This window comes from Natrix helvetica (assembly GCF_964273705.1).
Source record: "Natrix helvetica genome assembly, chromosome: 2".
In the NCBI taxonomy this organism is placed as follows: Eukaryota; Metazoa; Chordata; class Lepidosauria; order Squamata; family Natricidae; genus Natrix; species Natrix helvetica.
In genome coordinates, this window is record NC_138552.1 from 174,814,276 (window position 1) to 174,835,878 (window position 21,603).

At 38.3% G+C, this 21,603-nt stretch overlaps 1 protein-coding gene across 1 annotated transcript; it reads right to left on the minus strand.

The window, feature by feature from the left end:
• Window positions 1-1,749: 1,749 nt before the first annotated feature.
• On the minus strand, window positions 1,750-18,616 carry AKIRIN2 (akirin 2). Its single transcript, XM_081941485.1, has 5 exons — window positions 17,885-18,616; window positions 7,202-7,342; window positions 5,184-5,333; window positions 2,657-2,728; window positions 1,750-2,432 (listed from the first exon to the last, which is right to left on the minus strand). Exons 1-5 carry the CDS (start codon window positions 18,084-18,086, stop codon window positions 2,422-2,424), a joined length of 576 nt encoding a protein of 191 aa, XP_081797611.1. The 5' UTR covers window positions 18,087-18,616; the 3' UTR covers window positions 1,750-2,421.
• Between the last annotated feature and the right edge of the window lie 2,987 nt (window positions 18,617-21,603).

The window sequence follows — 21,603 nt, forward strand, 5'->3', positions numbered from 1 at the left end:
TTCACTTTTGTTAAAGACAAACTGACATTCTCAAAATAATGATTTTGGAATGTGGGAGGGCCTCTCAATAAACCTATTATCCCAAACATAAATATGCAAACACATTTTTGCAAGGGACAGACACTGCAACTATTTGCAAGAAAAATGACGTGTAAAGCAAATTGCCAATAATGCACAAAGGCTTTCTTCGCCATCCCATAGGGAGGTTTCCACTTGCAAGCCTACCAACTGTTCACGAACACTGCTGCAGGAGAAGAACAGACTTAGCATTTCGACATGTAAACACTTTAATTAAGGTACTATATTCCAGTGAACCTCCATCTGTGCCCCTCATCCCCATATTAAATACATGTTTTACATCACTTTCCAAAGAGCTCACAGCAATTTTCTTATAGTTCACAGACCTTAGGGAATCAAAAGCACTTGATCTTAGCAGCAGTGAACTACACCATGTGCTGTAAGTCCGTTCTGTGGCAAGTTATGTCCGATTGCTTAATACTCTTGCCCCTTTAGTTTTTCAAAGGCTCAAAGCCAACAATCCAGTGCAAATGTACAGCGGAAGTATATTAAAATCCATGAATCAAAATGGCAGGATTTCTGTAATAGAAATTACATATGTGCCCAGAAGATGAAAGAATACGAACTACTTGCTTAGAATAAATAATTTGTTTCAAAGCAGAGAGGTGAATAGATGGATATTTAAATGCAAGATGCCTGCAGATCTCATGTAAAACATGAGTGTTAACATGAGAATATAATTAGAATGCTTTTGTAGTGATTTCAGTAGCAGCAGCACTGTAAAAAGTCAATAAACGTAAGAGATTCACCTAAGAATGAAAAATAGTTCAAAAGGTCTAATCTAGTTTTCTTTATCCATATAAAAAGCAACTTCTTTACAACCTTGCAGCTGCAAGTAAGAAAATCTGGTAACTCCCTAGAAAAAGGTTCACATTGAATTCAGGCACAGTAACAGAAGTAAAAACATTATCTGTTAAATAAGGTCTGTATGGGAACATGTTCTTTTTAAATGTGGAAAAAAAGAGCCACAGAGATAAACACTGAGGCAATTTTCTCCAACCTCAAATTGCTTCCAAAGCAATGAAATTTTCAATACCTTCAATCTGAGATGAAGAAAGTTTCTAAAAACGTTATAGTTGCTCCTTAACATATACAGCTTCAGAAAACATCTTAGCTAATCTCACATTTCTGAGTGTCAAAAAATATTATTCAGGCATATTATGTAAGGTATGCCTGTCAAGAGAAGAACGTGAAGAGATTACAACTGCTTCACCCATAATTTCTGCCAGCCTCACTTGCAGGAAGGCAGCTGCCTACAGCAAAAAAAAAAAAAACCCACTCCTTCAGTATTAGTGAAGGCTTTGCTAACAGTTTAGAAGCTTAATTTTCCACGAGGAACAATATAAAAAGAGTTGTGAATACAGGAGGTTCTCTAGTGAAGAATTCACTTTTCTAAATAGGAGAAATGAAGGTAGCATGCCCATACCCTCTTCGCTCATATAACATTACGTTAAAGGAATGCTTGATGAGGACCAAAATTACCTACAAAAATCTCAAATTAGTCCTACACATGCCAGTCAACCTTAACAAAGCTTTCTAGAACATTCGTATCTATACCTTTCTTTTTGAACTATTAGCTAATAAATATTAAACATAGATTTATTTAGTACACTCACATCTATTTTATTTGAATGATGGCAAAAATGCCACTTATATAGGTAAAAACACAGGTTAGAAGTAAATGTTTTATTCTTTCAACTAAATTCCAGTACTACAAGGGCAGTAAAACAATGATACACTGAAAAATTGCAGCAATAAACATTTGTTAAAGACTGATAGAATAAATAAAACCTACAAAAATGAGAACTTATATAAACCAATTCTTAACCCCCCAAAAAAGTCATGGAATACAAAAATGCCCTCCTTCACTATTACTGTGGGCTAATTGCTTAGACGTTGTCCAGGGATTACATTCTAATTTAACTGTGAATACAACTTTGCAGTGCACAGTTATGAAAACCACACTAACTTCAGTCAGAAGTGTCATTCTACACTTTTATTTACACAACCAGTTAAGGGCAGAGTTCTAATACACCAGCTTTAATCCTTTTACTTTTCAAACTTATTAACAGAAGCCAAATTGTAATGATACAGCAAATGAGACCACTGGTATTAACAGGTAGCAAAGGTCCACATCCAGGTGGTACTGACATCAGGGAGCACTCCAAAACCAGTTGCTGCATAAGAGTGGTTGCCACTGACAAAAGCTTGAAATAACCAGTGTATACAGAGGAGAGGGGGGGGGGGGAGGAGAGGGAATATGGCATTGTTGCAAGTCTTTAAAGGACAGCTTGCAACAACAGAACAGGTTTCAGGGCTGCCCACGTATGCAGAAAACATGATTCATGAAACATCTGAAAAGGAAAAAAGAATCGAGTCAAGAAATAAGATAACCAAAGAATTTACACAACTAAAGCTCAGCAAAAAAAAAAACAGTTAAAACTATATCCCTGTGAAGATCACTCCACTTTGGGGATGATTTCACTCTTGTAGAGAAGTAGAGTTCCACTACCCCGTTCTATCTACTTTGTCAAGCCACCAAAATCTAACATCAAGGAAAATAGCTTAAAATACTTACAACTTGCAGGCTGTTCTCCATATCGTCGCATGATCTGATCATGCGTAAACTTCACAAATGCGTCATACTGTTCTGTGATCAAGGAATATTTAAAGTAAGGTACCATATAGAAAAGTGCTTGTTTACAAGACAACACAAGGAAAATATCCTTTACTTTAAATACTGCATCCAGGGATGGAATTCAATGTTTGTCACAGGCAGATTAATAAGCTGAAACATGAATCTTATTTTACTCCATGCGTCTTTAAATTTTGTTTTTGGGTTTCTGGTATAATCTGAAGAAATACAGAGTGAATATCAAGGGGATGATGATTTTCTTTCCTTCATGAAAATAAACCATTGTCCCCTTGTTCTATCCATACTGTATCAGCTCCTTCAGTATCACGATTGAACAATTAAGCATTTTCTCCAATCTAGGGCTGTATATTTGGATGACCTCAAAGGGTCACAAGTGCTTAGGGAAGTGATGGCAAACCTTTTTGAAAGCTGTGCTAAAATTAAGTGCACATGCATGTGCCATCATGCATGTGTACGCCCACACCTGCAATTCAATGTGCCCTGCCCATCTGCGCATGGGCACACGACCCTCCCACATGGGGGGTGGGGGTGGGGAGAAGACTTTTTGCCCTCCCCACACTCCGGAGGCTTTCCTAAAGCCTGAGAAGGGTGAAAAACGGGCCCAACTGGAAGGATGTTCAGAAACGATTTGTTTCCGGCTTCTGAAGGGCCTCCGGGGGAGGCTGTTTTCATCTTCCCAAGGCTTCAGGAAAGCCTCCAGAGCCTGGACTGGGCGAAAAATGGATCCAACCAGGTTAGGAAACGAACTTCTGGGGGGCCTGGGGGAGCTAGTTTTCGCCCACTCACTTCAGGAAAACTTCCAGAGCCTGGGAAGGGTGAAAAATGGGCCCAACCGGAAGTTTGGGAACAAACTTTTGATTGGCCTGCTGGGCCCGTTTTTCGCCAACCCCAGGCTCCGGAGGCTTTCCTGAAGCCTGGGAAAGGTGAAAATGGCCTCCGCCGGCCTTCCAGAAGACCGAAAATTGCAGAGCTGACGGCTCCGTGCTGGCAAATATGGCTCCGCATGCCACAGGTTTCCCATCATGGGCCTAGGGACATCATGCTGCAGTATTTTATTACATTTTTGTTAGCACTGAAAGTAATTTTCTTAACTATACAGAAAAGGCTAATAGTATGCTACCAAGATTTTACTAAAATATTTCTAGTTATCTTAAGGACAATTGCTTCAAAAAATTCATTCAAATATCATTTCCCTAGGGGGAAGATGCTCTATTGCAATTGAAACCTCCTCATATGAAAGGAGATATAGTTCACATTCTATATTAACAAAAACCTAGATTCTATCCTTATGTGACTAAATAGTTTACAAGAGTTAAAACAGGTGATTGGAATCCTTATTAATGAATGATACTCAAAATGTGAGGAAACTTGCAGCATATAGTAACTGTTGGTATCTTAATATTTAGTCAAATGCTTCTCAAAATGTGAGTTAACAAGAGTGTTAACTGATACTTATAGTAATCTGTATGAAGTACATCATGTCGGTCTCATAGTGGTGCAGGCAATACAATAGCAGAGTTGGAAGGGACCTTGGAGGTCTTCTAGTTCCACCCCCTTTATACCATTTCAGACAAATGGCTATCCAACATCTTCTTAAAGACTTCCAGTGTTGGGGCATTCACAACTTCTGGAGGCAAGCTGTTCCACTGATTAATTGTTCTATCAGGAAATTTCTCCTCAGTTCTAAATTGCTTCTCTCCTTGATTAGTTTCCACCCATTGCTTCTTGTTCTACCCTCAGGTGCCTTGGAGAATAGTTTGACTCCCTCTTCTTTGTGGCAACCCCTGAGATATTGGAACACTGCTATCATGTCTCTCCTAGTCCTTCTTTTCATTAAACTAGACATACCCAGTATTCTACCCAACCATTCTTCATATGTTTTAGTCTTCAGTCCCCTAATCATCTTTGTTGCTCTTCTCTGCACTCTCTCCAGAGTCTCCACATCTTTTCTACATCGTGGTGACCAAAACTGAATGTAGTATTCCAAGTGTGGCCTTACCAAGGCATTATAAAGTGGCATTAACACTTCACATGATCTTGATTCTATCCCTCTATTTATGTAGCCTAGAACTGTGTTGGCTTTTTTGGCAGCTGCTAAACACCGCTGTGTGCAGTGTGATAGTATCCCATCTTCCTCTCCATCCTCATCAACTGTAATTTGTCAAGCGAAGAAGTGAGCAATTTAGAAGCCACCAAACGTTAGCTAAGAACATTCAGAATTCCTGAACATTAATCTTTATTGTGGTTAAAGATAGCTAAAAACATCTAAAAAACTAAATGATTTCAAAGTTAAGTGGTGTAAATTAACCATGCTGTTCCTACAAAGCAGAAAGATCATTATTTGAAACTATAAAGTACAGAAATTGCCATTCAGAAAACATGCAATCATACAAGCCAAGTAACAGGATGGAAAAAATAACAGCTCACATACATTTTGCTTTTATCATACCTGCAAGTTTTGTGGTCAAAATTTCTTCATATTCTTCACGAATTTTCTCTTCGCGTTCTTTGAGCAAACGTTCACAGATCATTCCAACTTGTCTGAGAGTAAAGAGGGGCTGTTCTTTTTTCAGTGGTGGTGACGCTGCAGATGAAGTACCTTTGAACAAATTATTTCGAGAGGTAATTCAATTATGCTTTAGAGCATGGGTGTCAAACTTGCATTGTCATGTGACATACCACAACTATTTTCCTCTTCGCTAAAATCGGAAGGAGGGGAGGAGGAGGCAGCATGTAACATATCCAGGGCCGCAAGTCTGACACCCCTGCTTTAGAGCATCTTCTAGAGGATTAATGCAGATAACAGTTCACTTTCTAAAGTACTTTAGTATTAGTTTTTAGCTTATAACTGAATATATATAATATATATAAATATATAAAAATAAGTAATTAGTTTATAACAATCATATAGCTTAAATTCTAATGAAAATGGCTGCATTTATAGCCCACTGGTTTCAGTACATTTTAAGTACAAGCTTCTGAATTAAATGTTGGCTATGTATTAAAATCAGTCATTATAACTATAGAGCTAACTTAGTGTAGTCAACAAGGCACCAGACTTGAAACTGGGAAACCATGAGTTCTAGTCCTGACAGGAAGCCAGTTGGATAACCTTGGTCAGTTACTCTCAGGCTAGAAAGCAGGCAGTGGTAAACTACTTCCAAAACCCCTTGCTCAGAAAAACTGCAGGGATTAGTTGAAGCAGTCACGAGGAGTAAAAAACTAACTTAAAGGCTCACACCACCACACACAAAGTTAGAACTATAGAAGTATGTCGCTGTGACTAGGTGGCAATATAAATCAGATGTTTTATTTACAAATGGCTAAAAGTGAATGTGACCCAGAATTGTCATGAATTCCACACCCCAATGCATTTCCTGAAGATAGGAGAGGGGAGACACATCTCACTAAATTTTCTTTCCCCTCAACAGTCCTATTACTTCAGCTATATTAATTTTGTTAGATGTACATCCTGCCTTTTTTCTGGATGCTTAAGAAGGCATACCATAGAGTGGAATGGTTTGAGCAAATGGCTAGCTCAAAGGCAGCTTTCATGGGAGAAGGTGAACTAGAACATGGATCTTCCCAATCTTAATCTAGCACTCAAACAAGCATATTACATTGCTTCTCCTTGATTGAAACATTAGGCAATCTCATAGCAATGTTCCTAGGGAAATGACAATGGATAGTTAAGAGCTTGAGAAATTAGCAAAATTATTTTTTTCTTCTTTCCAGTGAGGCTTAGCATTTTGAGAGTTCCTCTCAAAAAATGAAAGAAGATCCAATTCAATGCATTTCTGAACATAAAACATGGGTGATTCCAAGTCAATTTATCATGCAAAATTCATTCAATAAAAGATGGGAAAAAGATATAACTCAAATATTATAAACAGTTCATAATTTAAATACTACCTAAATGTTGTAAAATTTTGAATTAATAAGTTGCACAACATTAAGATAGGAGCTGTGAAGACTGATGAGGAACCTTCTCAGTAGGGCCCATGTCTATGCATTGCTCTGCCTTCCAAGGTGATGTCTCCAATCTCCAGGCCCTCAAGATCTTTTTATTGCATGTATATGGAAACTAATAATTCTTGGACTTAATCAGATTTGTTGGTGGTTCATATTGTTTTGTTTGTATTGTATACTACCTCAAGCCTGTAAATTGACATACTAGAAATAAAAAAAATGAAAAAAGATCTAGTGTCTCTTTTCTTTCTCTTTATTGCACCAGCCCCTGCAGGTGTGTTCTGGAAGATTTCTAACCCAGAAAGGATGGCTCAAGCTGCTGGAACACCAAAATCTGTTCTGCAAGCAGTATCTATTCAGCTGGATAAATGTCATTAAAATGTAAGTTAAACTCATTCTAGTAATAATAATACATCACTGTGATTCTTTTAATTGTCTGTTTAGAGAAAAACACAATTTGACCCAAATTCAAATGCATTCTTATTCTAAAATCTTCACCTGGCAAAGCTGGTCCAGAAAGGAGAAATGCTTGTGACTGTGCATCAGTGGAACAACAAGGATCTGTTTGGTGAAAGTTTTCTAGATGTCTTCTCTTCTGCATGCGTTTGTATTCCTGTTTTATATTGTACAGAATTTGCTCTAGAAAAAAGAAACACACTGAACGTGATTATGAATTCTAACTCAGTCATTTCAAAACAATTTAAATTGAGAGAAAATACTGTAACGAGTATACTCTAAAGGTAGTGTCAATTGTTTCAGAAGTTCAATTTATCAACTAAACATTATACTACAATTTCCAGCCCTATTCACACCTTTCATATAGCTGCAAGTTATAGATGTAGATAAAGAAAATAGCATTAGGCCCACTGATAATGTGCTCCTTTCCCCTGGAAATTTGCAAGAAGATTAGCAGACCATAACCAATACCTATGTTCTCCTTCCACAACATAACACTAGCAAAAACATAATTCATATATCTTTCCAGATTTGAGACCAAGAAAGGTATAAAACATAGTTCTTTTATTCCTACATGTATATAATATTGTTCCACTAGATCCCTGATGGCGAACCTATGGCACGCGTGCCACAAGTGGCATGCGGAGCCATTTGTCAGAGCAGGCCAGCGTGCATGCGCGCGCTTGCCAGCTGAGTTCACCTTTTTAAAAGCTATTTTTCACCTTCCCCAGGCTCCAGAGGCTTTATAGGAGCCTGGGGAGGGCGAAAAGAGCCTCCCCCATCCCCCCCAGGGGCTTCAGGGACCGTACCTGAAGCCTTCGGAACGCTTAAAACCACCCTCCGAGGAAACCGGAAGTGACTTCCGGGTTGCTCGGAGGGTCGTTTTAAGCATTCCGAAGGCTTCAGGGACCGTCCGAGGCTTCCCTGATGCCTTCGGAGCGCTTAAAACGACCCTCCGAGCAACCCGGAAGTGACTTCCGGTTTGCTCGGAGGGTGGTTTTAAGCGCTCCGAAGGCTTCAGGGAAGCCTCCGGACGGTCCCTGAAGCCTCCGGAGGGCCTCCGGGGGGTTCGGGGGAGGTTCTTTTCACCCTCCCCAGGCTCCTATAAAGCCCCTGGAGCCTGGGGAGGGCAAAAATAATGTAAAAATGGGGGGGGGGGTCGCGCGTTGTGCGCGCAGGCGCACTGGGGGGATTGCGCGTTGCATTATGGGTGCGGCACGCCCACTCGACCCCCCTGCGCTCCCCCCACTTGTGGCACGCGAGCCAAAAAAGGTTCGCCATCACTGCACTAGATAGTTAGGTTACATTACAGAAGCATCCTGAGTTTTTGCAGTATAGGTAATCTTTGATTTACAACCATTCATTCAATGACCATTTGAAGTTATAACAGCACTGACAAAAGTGACTTATGACTATTTTTCACATATCCCTTGCAGCATTCCCATGGTCATGTGATCAAAATTTGGATGCTTGCCAACTGGCATATATTTATGACAGTTGCAGTGTCCTGAGGTCATGTGTTCACCAATTGCGACCTTCTGACAAGCAAAGTCAATGGGGAAGCTGGATTCACTTAACAGTGTTACTACTTAACAACTGCATTGAGTCAGTTGTTAACAATTGTGGCAAGAAAGGTTGTAAAATGGGGGCAAAATTCATTTAGTAACTGTTTTGCTTAGCAATGGAAATTTTGGGCTGAATTCTGATCTAAGTCCAGGACTATCTGTAATTGTTCACTGCCTACATATCTTCAACAAGAGCAATCAAGTATATTTTATATTGAAAGCTACTACCCCGTTTCCCTGAAAATAAGATCTCCCCGGATAAGGCCAATCGTGCTTTTGAGTGCATGTGCTAAAATAAGCCCTCCCTGAAAATATTGCTACACAACAGCAGCCACGAGGTGACCACGCTCGCCACCTCCTACACCTCAAAAATAATAAGACCCCGAAAATAAGGCCAAGTGCTTATTTCAAGGGTAAAAAGACCCCTGTCTTATTTTCGGGGAAACACAGTATATTTTTTTCTGCTTTGAGAATAGCACTATAAGCACTATCTTTCTTTTCCTTCATCCAAAGCAATGATTAATATCTACAGAAGCAACCACTATTGTATTGCAGTGGTAACTTGGTACTCAACCACTTTGAAACTCATCGAATTTGATACTCAACACATTGTGACATGAAAATATTGTCCTGGTACTCATTGTTTGCTTGATACTCAAGGCACAAGCTAGAACTTGTCTGTGTTGGCTGCCTTGTGACTTACTACATTATTCCTTATGGGAATAATTTGGTACTCATCGTGACTTCTAGAACCAATTAAGGATAAGTTCCAAGGTACGACTATATTTGAGAATCTTTCTTGTCCATGACCAAACAAGTATATTTTTGTGTGGCTATTATATCTCCAAGCACATTTAATTGCTTTGCAGAAAACTCAGAAACATATTTTTATTTTGCCATCAAATGATACCTAGCACCAAGTATATAACAAAAAGCACATTATTTTAAATTATTGTGTATAAAATTGTAACATTTGAAGGTCTATGCCCTGCAATTCACATATATTATTTTGGAATCCAGATGCACGATTCATGGTTGCTAGCTATTTCAATTTACCGAACAACTTTTCTTACTATGGACTCTTATTCTTTCTTACAGCCTTTCCCAGTGGAAGCTTAGTTTAATAACTAAACTCAATCAATAATTGAATACACTTATACCCAGAAAAAATACTGAAGGGGGGAAAGAAAGAAAAACAGTAGAAACAATCTCAGATGTACAATCTTCTAGCTAGGAAATCTCTAATCTTAGAAAACTGTGAGCCACTATTTTACAATAATGAACTTCTTAGGCAAACAAATTCATTTAAGGGCCATTTGAGACCATAGTGGACATAAGGATATACATATTAGCAACATGAAACTCTAATACACTAACTAGCCACCCTTGCTAAAATTATTAGCAAAGCTGCACTTTCTATTGAAGTTGTACTCTATTCACATTGCTAAAGGCAGGAATCTTATTTTCCCCCCTTAATTGTCCCATGATAGCAGCTGCAGCTCCTACTACTAAAAGGAATTAGCAAGAGTTACTGTAGAAAAGCTACCAATTTGCAAGAATCTGGTTTCAACTTGATCACAAATCTATTAAATATGTCTTCATCAAATCACGCTCAGAGTTTATTCCACACATTGGCATATAAAAATCATTAACTTTTTTTATAAAATAAAACTTTTATAAAAATGGAAAATAGATTTTAAAAGGTTCAGAAATAGTTCAGAAAAATGATTAGAATTTAAAAGATAATTTCTAATTATATTCTAGGATACTAAAATATGAAAATGAGATCAGTTAACAAAGTGCTCTAAAAGTGCAAAGTCAATTAAAAGACAGTATATGATGGAGTACACCTGGAAAAGAGGGATAAATTTGAATATGACATCAAAGATAAAGCAAAATGAAATGATGAAGTCTTCAGCATTTGAGGAAAAAGCTTTTATCCACAAATATGTCATCAAAATGTTTAGTATATAGTTTTGTCAGAGATAATCTTATGAATTTACCTGAAATCAAAAGAAATCCAAAGAACTGATTATAAGCATACATGGTTGCAGTATTCCATTAATATAGCAATAGTTTGGGGCTTTAAAAAAAGCCAAAGTACTAAATGTAGTTTGTAGCAGGTGCCCTGAACAAAACAGGGAAATCTAAATTATTTCTTCCAAAATGTATTTGATGTAATACTTGCTATTGTTCTAAGGCTATTATTAGAGTTGTTGCAGGATCCACATGATTTAAAAACATAAATCAAGCTCCTTTAAAAAATAAAACTTGAACTGACGAGGAGAACAAACCCTGAAAATGTCCTCCCAAATAAAAAAAAATACTTTTTCTAAGCCTGCTTTTTCATCCAAAGAGAACCCCTAGCATGGATTCTCTTACTTGGACCACTGAAATGTGGAATTATCTGGGTCAATATTCCAATGCAGGATTAAAGATTTCTGATGAAATTTTAAAAAGCCACATGACTCGAGTGACCAAATCCCACAGGTACACAAAGAATCTGGAATAATACATTCAAAATATAAACAATCACAGCAAATCTCTTATTTTCTTTCCAGAAAAAGCAATAAACTTTGCATTATCAAAGAGGAATCTTTTTATTAACAAAATCTAACTTGTATTTAAAGACACACCCCAAGGGATGATTGTTTAAAAAAATAAAAAAGCCTTATCAGGATTTTGTTAAATATTACCTTTCTTCAGAAAACAAAAACATATTTAATACAATTTTTAAAATGGCTGCTATCCTATATATGATTGCAAAAATATTCAACCCTCATCTTCGAATTTGAGCTGATTTAACTCCAAATGGCTTCACTAGTGTTATAGAGTTTGTACTAGATTCATTGTTATTTATAAAATAATTTTATGGTATGAATTTACATTAATTTTTTTCTCAAACATCAAAGACGCATTTTCACTATAAATGAGAACAAAATCTTCCCAACTAATTAAAATATTGTGGTTTGAATTATCTGAATTTGAATAATTTAATTATTTAAGCGTACTGGATTAAATCCTCCCAACTTCCTTTACAAGACTGTTGTTAAATGCTGCTAGATAATGACCTTAAACAATATGCACACTCATGAAGATTTGCCACCAAAAGGGGACACATCAGGATTTTTCTAGGATTAGGATTCTAGAAGCTGATGTCAGGAAGGCAAAAGGTTCAAATGAGCTGAGGTTGGTAAAGAATGCTAAGAACAATATTGAAGGCTTCCTGAACATATGGTGAAGAACCAAATTACTAAGAGACAAATGATCCTCAAAAAAAAATTGGGGAAAGGAGAAACTATAGACTAATCAATCTGACACCGATGTCTTTTCATAATATTTTTATCCAAATATATATCCCAATTTTCTAGTGACTCAATGAAATATGATGCAACATTGTTCCATCACAATAATGTAAACAGCACCACTTCCACATTATGCCTATTATTTTGCCATCTATTTAACCTCAGTTTCCCTTTGACACATAAATAGCTTGACATTTTCAATGTATGTTACACTATTATTAAAAGTGTCATTATTATTTAGTAATCAGTGGACATATAGCAACAAGACATATTAGTTCAAGACAATCAACCTACTCTTCCAGGTATAGCATCCTTCATACTGACTATTCTTGCTTCAAGCAATATACACAGAACTGACATTACGAGGTGGATTCATGTCGATCATGCTAGCAGAATAGCCAGCACCTTGTTTAGTATGGATTTTAATTTTTAAGAAAAAAAGAGAAAAATATAGGAAAAATATTATCATTCTGATATTATTTAAATCAGATATTGGATACACAATTTTACTTTTGAAAAAAATAAATATTGAAGAGGATATTTAAAATATTCTGTATCATTCCAATTTTATTACATGTGCTGCCAAAACGAGCACAGGATATTTAAAATATTCTATGGAGACTTTAACTGGTAAACAAAAATCAAACATAATAATCTGCATGCTTTTTTAAATTGACACTAAAAGTATGGTACATTTAATGTAATAAAGGAAACTGTATCAACGCATCAATAATATTTCTAACTAACTTTACTATTTTTTAATTGTGAAGTACAAAGTTTTTAGCTTTTCAAATAAGGCACCACCAATATTGGGATACAAAGTACTAGGTGACCATTCAATCAAACCAAGTTTTAAAATGTTATTGCAAAAGAAGTTTACTGGTACAATGTCCTAAGACTTTGGCTCATATTATTACATAGGTTGCCAGAAGCATTTATGAATGTAAGCCAAGTCCATTAACACTGGATCTTGGCAGTAATTATTACAATGTTCTAAATATGTCCTATGATGGTTCAGTCATACATTTAAGTCATCAAATGATGAACAGACTTATGTGAACTAGTTTAAAATAGTGCTCACTAGGTAATTTAAATGTTCAAAGTCAAGCAACTGTGAAAAAATGTGAAATAGTTATATTGTAAATAAATGTAAGCCTCCATCTAGTAATTTTAACAACTTTATACTGCACAATATGATTCTCATTAAAATTGATGTATCAAGAGTATGCTAAATCAAAATTCGCTTCTTGATAGTTCAATTCTGGGTATATTTTCTTTAAGTTCCTGAGTAAATCATGGGACTCTTCCAGGTGTATACTAGATGTATGATTGTACTTGCAATAAAATAATTAGTACTCTATTATAAGGTTGTTTAGTCTGAAATAGAACCACATGATGGGAGTATGTATGTAAAAATCAGGAAACTCAAATTTAAATCCCTACTCAGCTATGATGTTCACTTGATGGCTTTGCACCAATCAATTCTCAGTATAATCCAATCTTCCAAAGTTGTTGATGGCAGCATAGCACATCCATATTTTGATCTTTTGGGGAAAGGTATTGTAAAAGTGTACTAAAGGTAGGTACAAGTATATTAATTTTGTATTTTGTTAAATGAAAAACACTGTCTTAAGTTTGATTAGGTGGACTTACAAATCCAGCAAATTAAATACATTATTAGTTAATTTACATACTAAGAAATTACCACCTGGAATGGTAGTGTTTTATTTTTATGGAGAGAGGACTATTGCTTTTTCTGGATGTTTCCCTTGGGAATTTAAATCTTTTTTTCTGTATGTTTCTGTATGCTAAGTTGCCCAGAGTCACCATAAGTAATTTCAAAAATTAATCAATCAATAGATGTATTTATGCAGTAACTAGAAATCAAGTACAATTTGAGGAGCTTCTTCCTTTTTATACAGTTCAACTAGCCAAAGCATAACTATAATTTCCAAACTGAAGGAAAATTGTAGTTCGCTAACAGAAAAAATATTTTTTATTTGTGTACAATGTCAATTCACAACCCACTGATCCAAAGCCTTGGGCTGAAAAAACCTAAGATATGAAGTTCCTGTAGATGATGATAAATGTCAGACAGAAAATCAATATGAAGCAGAACAGAGCCTGATGGGTATTAACAAATACTGTAAAATTCTATGCAACATTGACATGAAAACTGTCCTTTCTCCCCTTCATTCATTACCATATTTAATTAACAAGTCTGTATTAGTTACATAATTACAACTTAGTTAGATTTTTATCCCTCATTTATTAATTTGGAAAGTTTTATTTTTAAACAGAAAAATTCAAAGGCCTTAATCCTAGAGGGCTATAGGGGAAAAGACAAATACCAATATAACTAGTGGTTTCAAAATATATTCCAAAAACTGGAACTTTTCTATTATAGAATATTTTTCCATGACTTTTTAAGAAATGCAACATTTCCTAAAAACAAGACAAGTATAGTGGTATCCTGTTAAATAAAAAATACTTACTTGTCATTATCACTTTATATATTTACCAGGGGATATTTCAGATATGCAAATAATAGTCTGTTTCTCAAATCAGACTTTCTAGTTCTTTCCCCAAGCATCTCAAATCTCTGAAATCCACTTCCACAAAATTGAAGGAGTTAAGGCACAGAAAAGAATCCATTAATGAATATACCTTCATATATAACATTTTAAAATAAAACTTTATTTCAAAGACGTTAGCATGTAATCCTATATTTTATGGGGGGACGGTACTTGTGCTATTTATTTAAGTGAACTACTGTAAATCATTGAATTAGAATTCCCAGCATTCCACACTGTTGGCAATGCTGCCTGGATATTATAGGAGTTGTGATTAACGTTAGTTTGTCCACTGACACTGCCTTGATACAGAAATTTTCTAAAATGTTTAATGAAATATCAATTGCAGCCACTACAAATAGTAATACAAATAGTGGCACCTGTGTTGTGTGTGACATCTGTTTTCCACCAACTGCCCCATAATAGAAATATGACAGCTAGTAACAAACTATGAAATATGCCAAAGGCATTCTGCAGCATCTATCATTCCTTAAAGAATATCAAGTTATCAGAAAGTAGTATTAACATTAAAGCCATGCTATAATGAATTCATCACCAAGGAACACCACACATTTCTAAGAAAATCTATACAATACTCACTGAAAATTGTAAATGCAAATGTGACACACCACAATTAACAATTTAAGTATTTCTAGTGATGCTATAAGTAGTAGAATGCTTCACAGGGTATGGGTTAGACTAGATAAACCACCAAGACCCAGCAACTCTTTCATTCTATGATTCTGATGATTCATTAGGCAGTAACACTCTTATTCTTCCACAGCAAAGATGTTTCAGGTGTAAATTCCCTGTAAGACAGGTTCAACCAAGAGAATGGACATTTCAAAGCTGCTCAGTAAGTTTTCATAGTGGCAGAGCAGAGGGGCTTGTACTTGGATTTCCCTAGCTTTACCCAACAAACTACATTAGTTCTCATTAATTTATGTGCTTATCTTTATTAGATCAGAACGTTACATCATAATAGATTTTTTTTATGTGATGCATTTCTATAGGCAGAAATCCAAGTTTTTAATACAATGAAAATGTATTTGTCAACACACTTCAAAGAAACATACCTGAGTGACAGATTTTGTACAATTACACAATTATGTGTATGTGTGTGGAATTATTGATCTCCTGTCTTAATTAGTATCTTAGAAACCTCATTAAATATTTAAATACAAGGCTGTTTCTGCACAATTAACCTGTCTATATTCTATTTTAAATGGAATTGCTTAGCTTAGCCAACCATCCATTTATATCTTTCAACAGCGTTATTTTTTAATAGGTTTTTCCAGGAGCTCCTTATGTTTCAAAAGTGTGTTTTCAAATGACTGCAAGCTGTTTAATGACTTGAGATGCCTAGCTGTCCACTGCACTGAATCAATTTAAAACCCCTACTTACATTAAATATTCATTAAGATGAATAGTTCTTTTCTACTTTCAGTGAAGTCACCCACTTTATGTGGTAATAAACAGTTGGCTGCATTTAGTTTTAACAATGGTTACTTTATAACAATGATGAAGATACATAATTTGTCCCACTTGACTCTAAAAGCTGCTCAAATATTCCAACATTTCTAGCATCCCATTAAAATCACATAAATTAGGTAGGCTATGCTCAGTACGGTATCATCTAATCCTTTCCCTCAAATGTCAAGGAAGAATCAAATTATTTGCTTGCAGAATGTTGAAAGTAAGATGAAGTTCACACGAGTTTAGGGCTGGTGCCAATTGCTTATCCAATTTATAGGCCATGATATTAATATTTCAGATTGTAACCTGTAGTCTCAGGAGAAAAGATGAATATAATAACCTCTGATCTTGTAGTAATTTAAAATTTCCATTAAGAAAGCATCCTTCAAAATCAAAGACATTTCCAAGGCCTAAAGCTCATTTCAAAAGAATTTACTATGTAATCATATTTGTACAGTGTTTCCTTACTAATATGGCAATGCCAACTATCTCGACAGTGCTTAGAACTGATCCAAAACCAACATTCCCAACAGGCAGGTACACTTTTAGACAATTATGGAATGAGAATTGTAGAGATGAGTGAGAAGAAGAAAAAGCCTTTTCTTAAAAGCCGAGAGATATGAAAACAATACTGGAGAAAAGGCCAGGTACAGTCATTATGAGAAACCACACAGTGAGGTGAGGTAATCCCTACCATCAGAGGGACAACCCAGCAAGGCTTGGTGTTGCCACTAATTTGTCTTTGTGAGAGAGGAGCCTAGATACAACCCACCTTACCCATACGTACTACCTTATTTGCTGCTACTCTAAACATACCCTTTTATAAACCCACTATCACTAAGCTTCAGGAAACGTGGGCACTCTCGGCCTTTAAAATCCCAAGCGGTGTTAAAGAGGAAGAAGGGGGGTGGGGAAGCAGCTGTCCTCTCTTCTTGCAAGGCGGCCCGGCCTTTTCCCAAACGGCCCTGGAGTGTGGGGAGTGATTGATGGCAGACCCCGACCAGGTCCGCCCCTCCTGCGCTGCGAGACTCGGGGAAATCGGCCCCGTCGTCTCAGGCAAAGGAGCTCACATTACTCCCCGCAGTTAATGGGCTTCAAGCAAACCGATCGATCGGTAGCCTGCACCGGGAGGGGATCCAAGAAAGGGCAGACAGACCGAGTGGAGGGCAGAGGGGGGGGGGGGAGGAGAAGAAAGGGGGCTGCTGCATTCGAGCCTTCTCGGCCGAGGAGAGCACCGCCTCTCCCTCGCGATAACTCCCCAGTTCCTCTTTTCTCGCTGCCGCACCAATACCTCTCGCACCGCCCAGGCCGGCCTTTTCCCAAGAGGGGGCGGGGGGGATGGGGAAGGCAAAGGTGCGGTGGGAAGAGTATTTACACACCCCCCCCACAAGCACAGACACCCCACCGCTCCCAAGGCCGGCGCCGAAAGAAAGGCCGGCAGTCCTCCTTCTCCCCCCTCCCGTCCCCTCGCAGCCCAGGACGAACCCCTTCGGGGGCCTCTCCCGTATTTGCCACTTCCCCACCCCCACCGCGGAGAGGGCGGCCATTTCCATTGTGCCGACACCGCGGAGAAAGAAAAAAAAAGCGGGGGGGAGGAGAAGGGAGGTAGGCGACGGCTTCTGTGGGAAAGCGGAGGCCGGACCAGACCCCCATTCGGAGGGGAAGGAGAAGCAGCGGCCGCCGCCGCCGTTCTTCCGAGGCTTTAGAGGAGCCCAAGATTTGTCTCTGTCGCTCCCCTCGTCCAACGCCCCTTCCCCGGCCCCACCCAGCCCCCCCCACTCCCAGTCCCCCCCCCCCGTGTTTTACCTGTGGTGAGGCGAGTGGACACTTCCCCGAAGGGCGAAGGCTCCATGCGCAGGTATTTCTGCGGGGACGAGGCAAAAGAGGCCGAAGAGGAAGAGGCGGCTGCCGAGGCGGACAATGGAGTGCAACGCCGTCGCTTCGGCGAGGCCGGGCTCAGCAAAGGGTCGAAATCGAGAGTCCGTTTTAAAGTCGCGCCGCACGCCATGGCCGAGCCGGGCGGAGGGGGAGGGCGATGGAAGAAGAGGAGAAGGAGGAGGAAGAAAAAGGAGAAGGGGCTCAGCAGCTGAGCCGGCCGCGCCTTTCGCACCGAAGGAACGGCCAGAAGGACTGACACGGGAGGCGAGGGAGAGGAGAGCTTTCCGAGCTGCCGCGTCTTGTCAAACGGCCGGTTGCCACCGCTCTGCGCCGCTTCGGCTTTCTCCTGCCGGCCGCCGGCTCCGCCTGCGTCTCCAGGGAGCGGCCCGGAGCTTTGGGCCCGGCTCAGCTGGACTTATAGGCTCCGCCCGCGGAAAATCCGCCCCGGGTCGTATCCGGGAGGGTGTCTAGGCCGGTGGGGGCGGCTTGACGGGAGGCTACCCGGCCTGGAGCCGCCGATGAAGAGCGATGACTGCGGTGGTGGCCGTCGCGCGCCTCTCTGTGACTCTTCCACACCAGCAATATGGCGTCAATAACAACGCCGCTGATTCAAAAACCAGCTCTCGCCAATGCGCTTGCGCGGCGTGGAGGTGGTGGCCGACCTAAAGGATCAGGGGAGTTGTGGTTTATTTGGGGCGGTTTTTCCGCCCTCGTCGTAAACACTCTGCAGGGAAGCAGGGACCACAATACCCACAGTACATTGCGTGAAGGAGTCGACTTCCGGGATGGAATTTAAATCCCTACAGAGGAGCCTGGATTTTAGGAACGAAAGTGGGGTTTTTTTAAACGTTGAGAGTAAAATAATACGGGAAGAACTTCGTTTGCGGAAATTTTAAAAGGCCCATGAAACGTAAAAATGGTCTTTATAGTGTTTGGCGAAGAAAGTCTTTTTTTTCAAGTTGCTTCCGAAGCACATTACAGATTTTGGAAGAAAAAAAATTGAGCGTCCTAAAATAAATACTTGTTTTATAATATACGCGTAGAATTATTGGTGATACAATATTGGTTTTTTTTAAAAAGCTAAGATACTCATCAAGCAATATTATTTCTGAAGAGCTTTACAGTTATGGTTAGGCTTTGTATTAAAGTAAGAGCACAAAACACACAATAAACTGATGAGGTTTTGATTTAATTCGATTAAACTATACCTGTTAAAATAAACTGAAGTAAGATTACAACTAAAGAAAGAATCTTAAGATTTTTCTGATGTTTTTTCCCCCAGTCCGGGAACTGTAGTTGGCCCTAGGCCTCTAGATCAGTTTTTACTAAGCTGTGACCTCCCAACTATGCTGGGTGAACTCATGATTGAAATTTTGAATAGTTAAAATATGCAAGTAATTAGTCTTATAGTACTCCATAGAGAAACAATATTTGTGTCTTGAATGCATTAATATGAATTTATGTGAAAATTATTTTCTAGTGCCTCATGATCCTACCATTGTGAAGTATTTATTCAATTGATATGTCTGGCTACTCCCTTAGCAATCCTCAGCAGATAAAGGCATGACTAGCCACCAGAGGTCAAACTTGATACAAGAAGCAGTAGTAGCATTGGCTGAGTTTGTACTAAACTATGTTACTGTTAAACATCATTAGCCAATTTGGAATAGTGATTAAAACACCAGCTAGAAACTGGGAGACCATAGGTTCTAGTCCTGTCTTGGGCACAAAGCCAGCTGGGTGATCTTGGGCCAGTCACTTTCTCTCAGCCCTATGAAGGAGGCAATGGTAATCCACTTCTGAAAAACCTTGACAAGGAAACTCCAGGGATACATCCAAGCAGTCTCTAAGAATTGGACGTGATTGAATGGAATAAAACAAATGTTTATAGTTTTGCCTGGGCTTTTTGCCTATATCTTTTTAATGTAAATGATAAAGATACTCTTGTAGGTATGTGACTGGCCCAAAGTCAGCCAAATGGCTTTGTGTTGGAAATGGGACTAGAACTCACTTTCTTCCAGTTTTTAGCCTGATGCTTTAACCCACGGGTGTCAAACTCACTGATGTTTTGTGACTTTTTTCCCTTTGGGAAGCTGGGGTGGGCGTGGTCTGCATGTGATGCATCCAGGGCTGCCAGCCACCAGTTTGACACCCCTGCTTTAACCACTACACCAAATTGGCTAATGATGTTTAGCAGTAACATAATGAAGCCATTGTTACTACTACTACTTATATCAAGTTTGATATCTGGTAGCTATAGTCATGTCTTTGGCTTGGCAACAATCTAGAATTGGTTTGCCACTCTCTCCTGTCATGTTTACTTGATTTTCCAACTAGTCTACATCCTTGGAATTCTCTTCAGGTTTCCCATAGAAGTAATAACTAGGCCTCCAGGTGACTCTACTTACTTTTTGAGACCAAAGTAGGTCAGCCAGATGCTTTTTCTGATTCTTCTATGCTTGCAGATTGCCCATGTTTGAAGAATCCATTCATATTTCTCTCACATTTATGAAATGAACAATTGTTTTTGAGGATATCTAGGAAATAAGTGAAAATTGCAGTGTAAGGGCTAAGATTGACATATCAAGGTTTTTAGAAATTTATTCCAAACTATGTGCTGACCACATTTGTGATGTAGCTTCACCTATTTTGCACTCTGAATTCCTCCCTGCCAACTCCAGCCCTTGGCTTCCAAAGTATTGCCCACCTGTTTTTAGGTGAAAAGTTAGTTTGAATTGAACAGGAGGATAATATTTTTAGAAATGGCTGACTCCATATGATTAGTACTGAATTATGCCTAGTTTTTGTTTTGTGAAAACAGCCTAAAGATATGGTCTGTTGTCTAATCTGTAAAAAGTAAAATTGTTTAACAACAATGACATTTCATAATCAAGTTTGTTACATCCAAGGACTAGAGGGTGCAACATGCCCACAAATTTGCAGATGTTAGGAACATGAACATTATATTCTTTTGAATCTGTTCATGTCTCTTTTTAGCTGTACAATATACGAGGCATCGAAATGTTTGGTATTGAGACATTTTGATAGAAGCAGAACAACATGAACATTTATTTATTCATCAAATTTGTATAGCCGTCCATGTCACAAATGCTACTATGGAATACAAATTATGGCCAAGAAAGCATTATCATGAAACCTAATTCAGCTAAAGACAGGCAATTTGCATCTTTCCATTTGTTTAATATCCTAAGAACACCTGGGAATAGATGAAGTTAAAAAAATAACAATGCTATTACAAATAGCGCCAATAATGGTTTTCTGTGCATTTATTTATAACTCATATTTATATCTGTAATTAAATGCAAATGACAGTATTTCAGCTGGAATATATCAATATTGTTTTGAAGTACAAAACTTTTGTAACAATATTTTAAAATATAAAGAAGTGTGAAAACTGAAAATGGTGAAAACGATTTTTAAAATACCAGTAAATGTACATACTTTTCATTAACAAACATTTGAAATTAGGCACATAAGCCTCTCTTAAAGCACTTAGAGTTCTGTATAAACATGGCCGAATTCCTGAAATAAAAGCTTTTAGTGTCAGATATGACAGGAAGTTGTGTAATTAGCTTGTGTATGCATTCTGGATTAGAACAGACTTGCTTATATTGTAATGGGATACT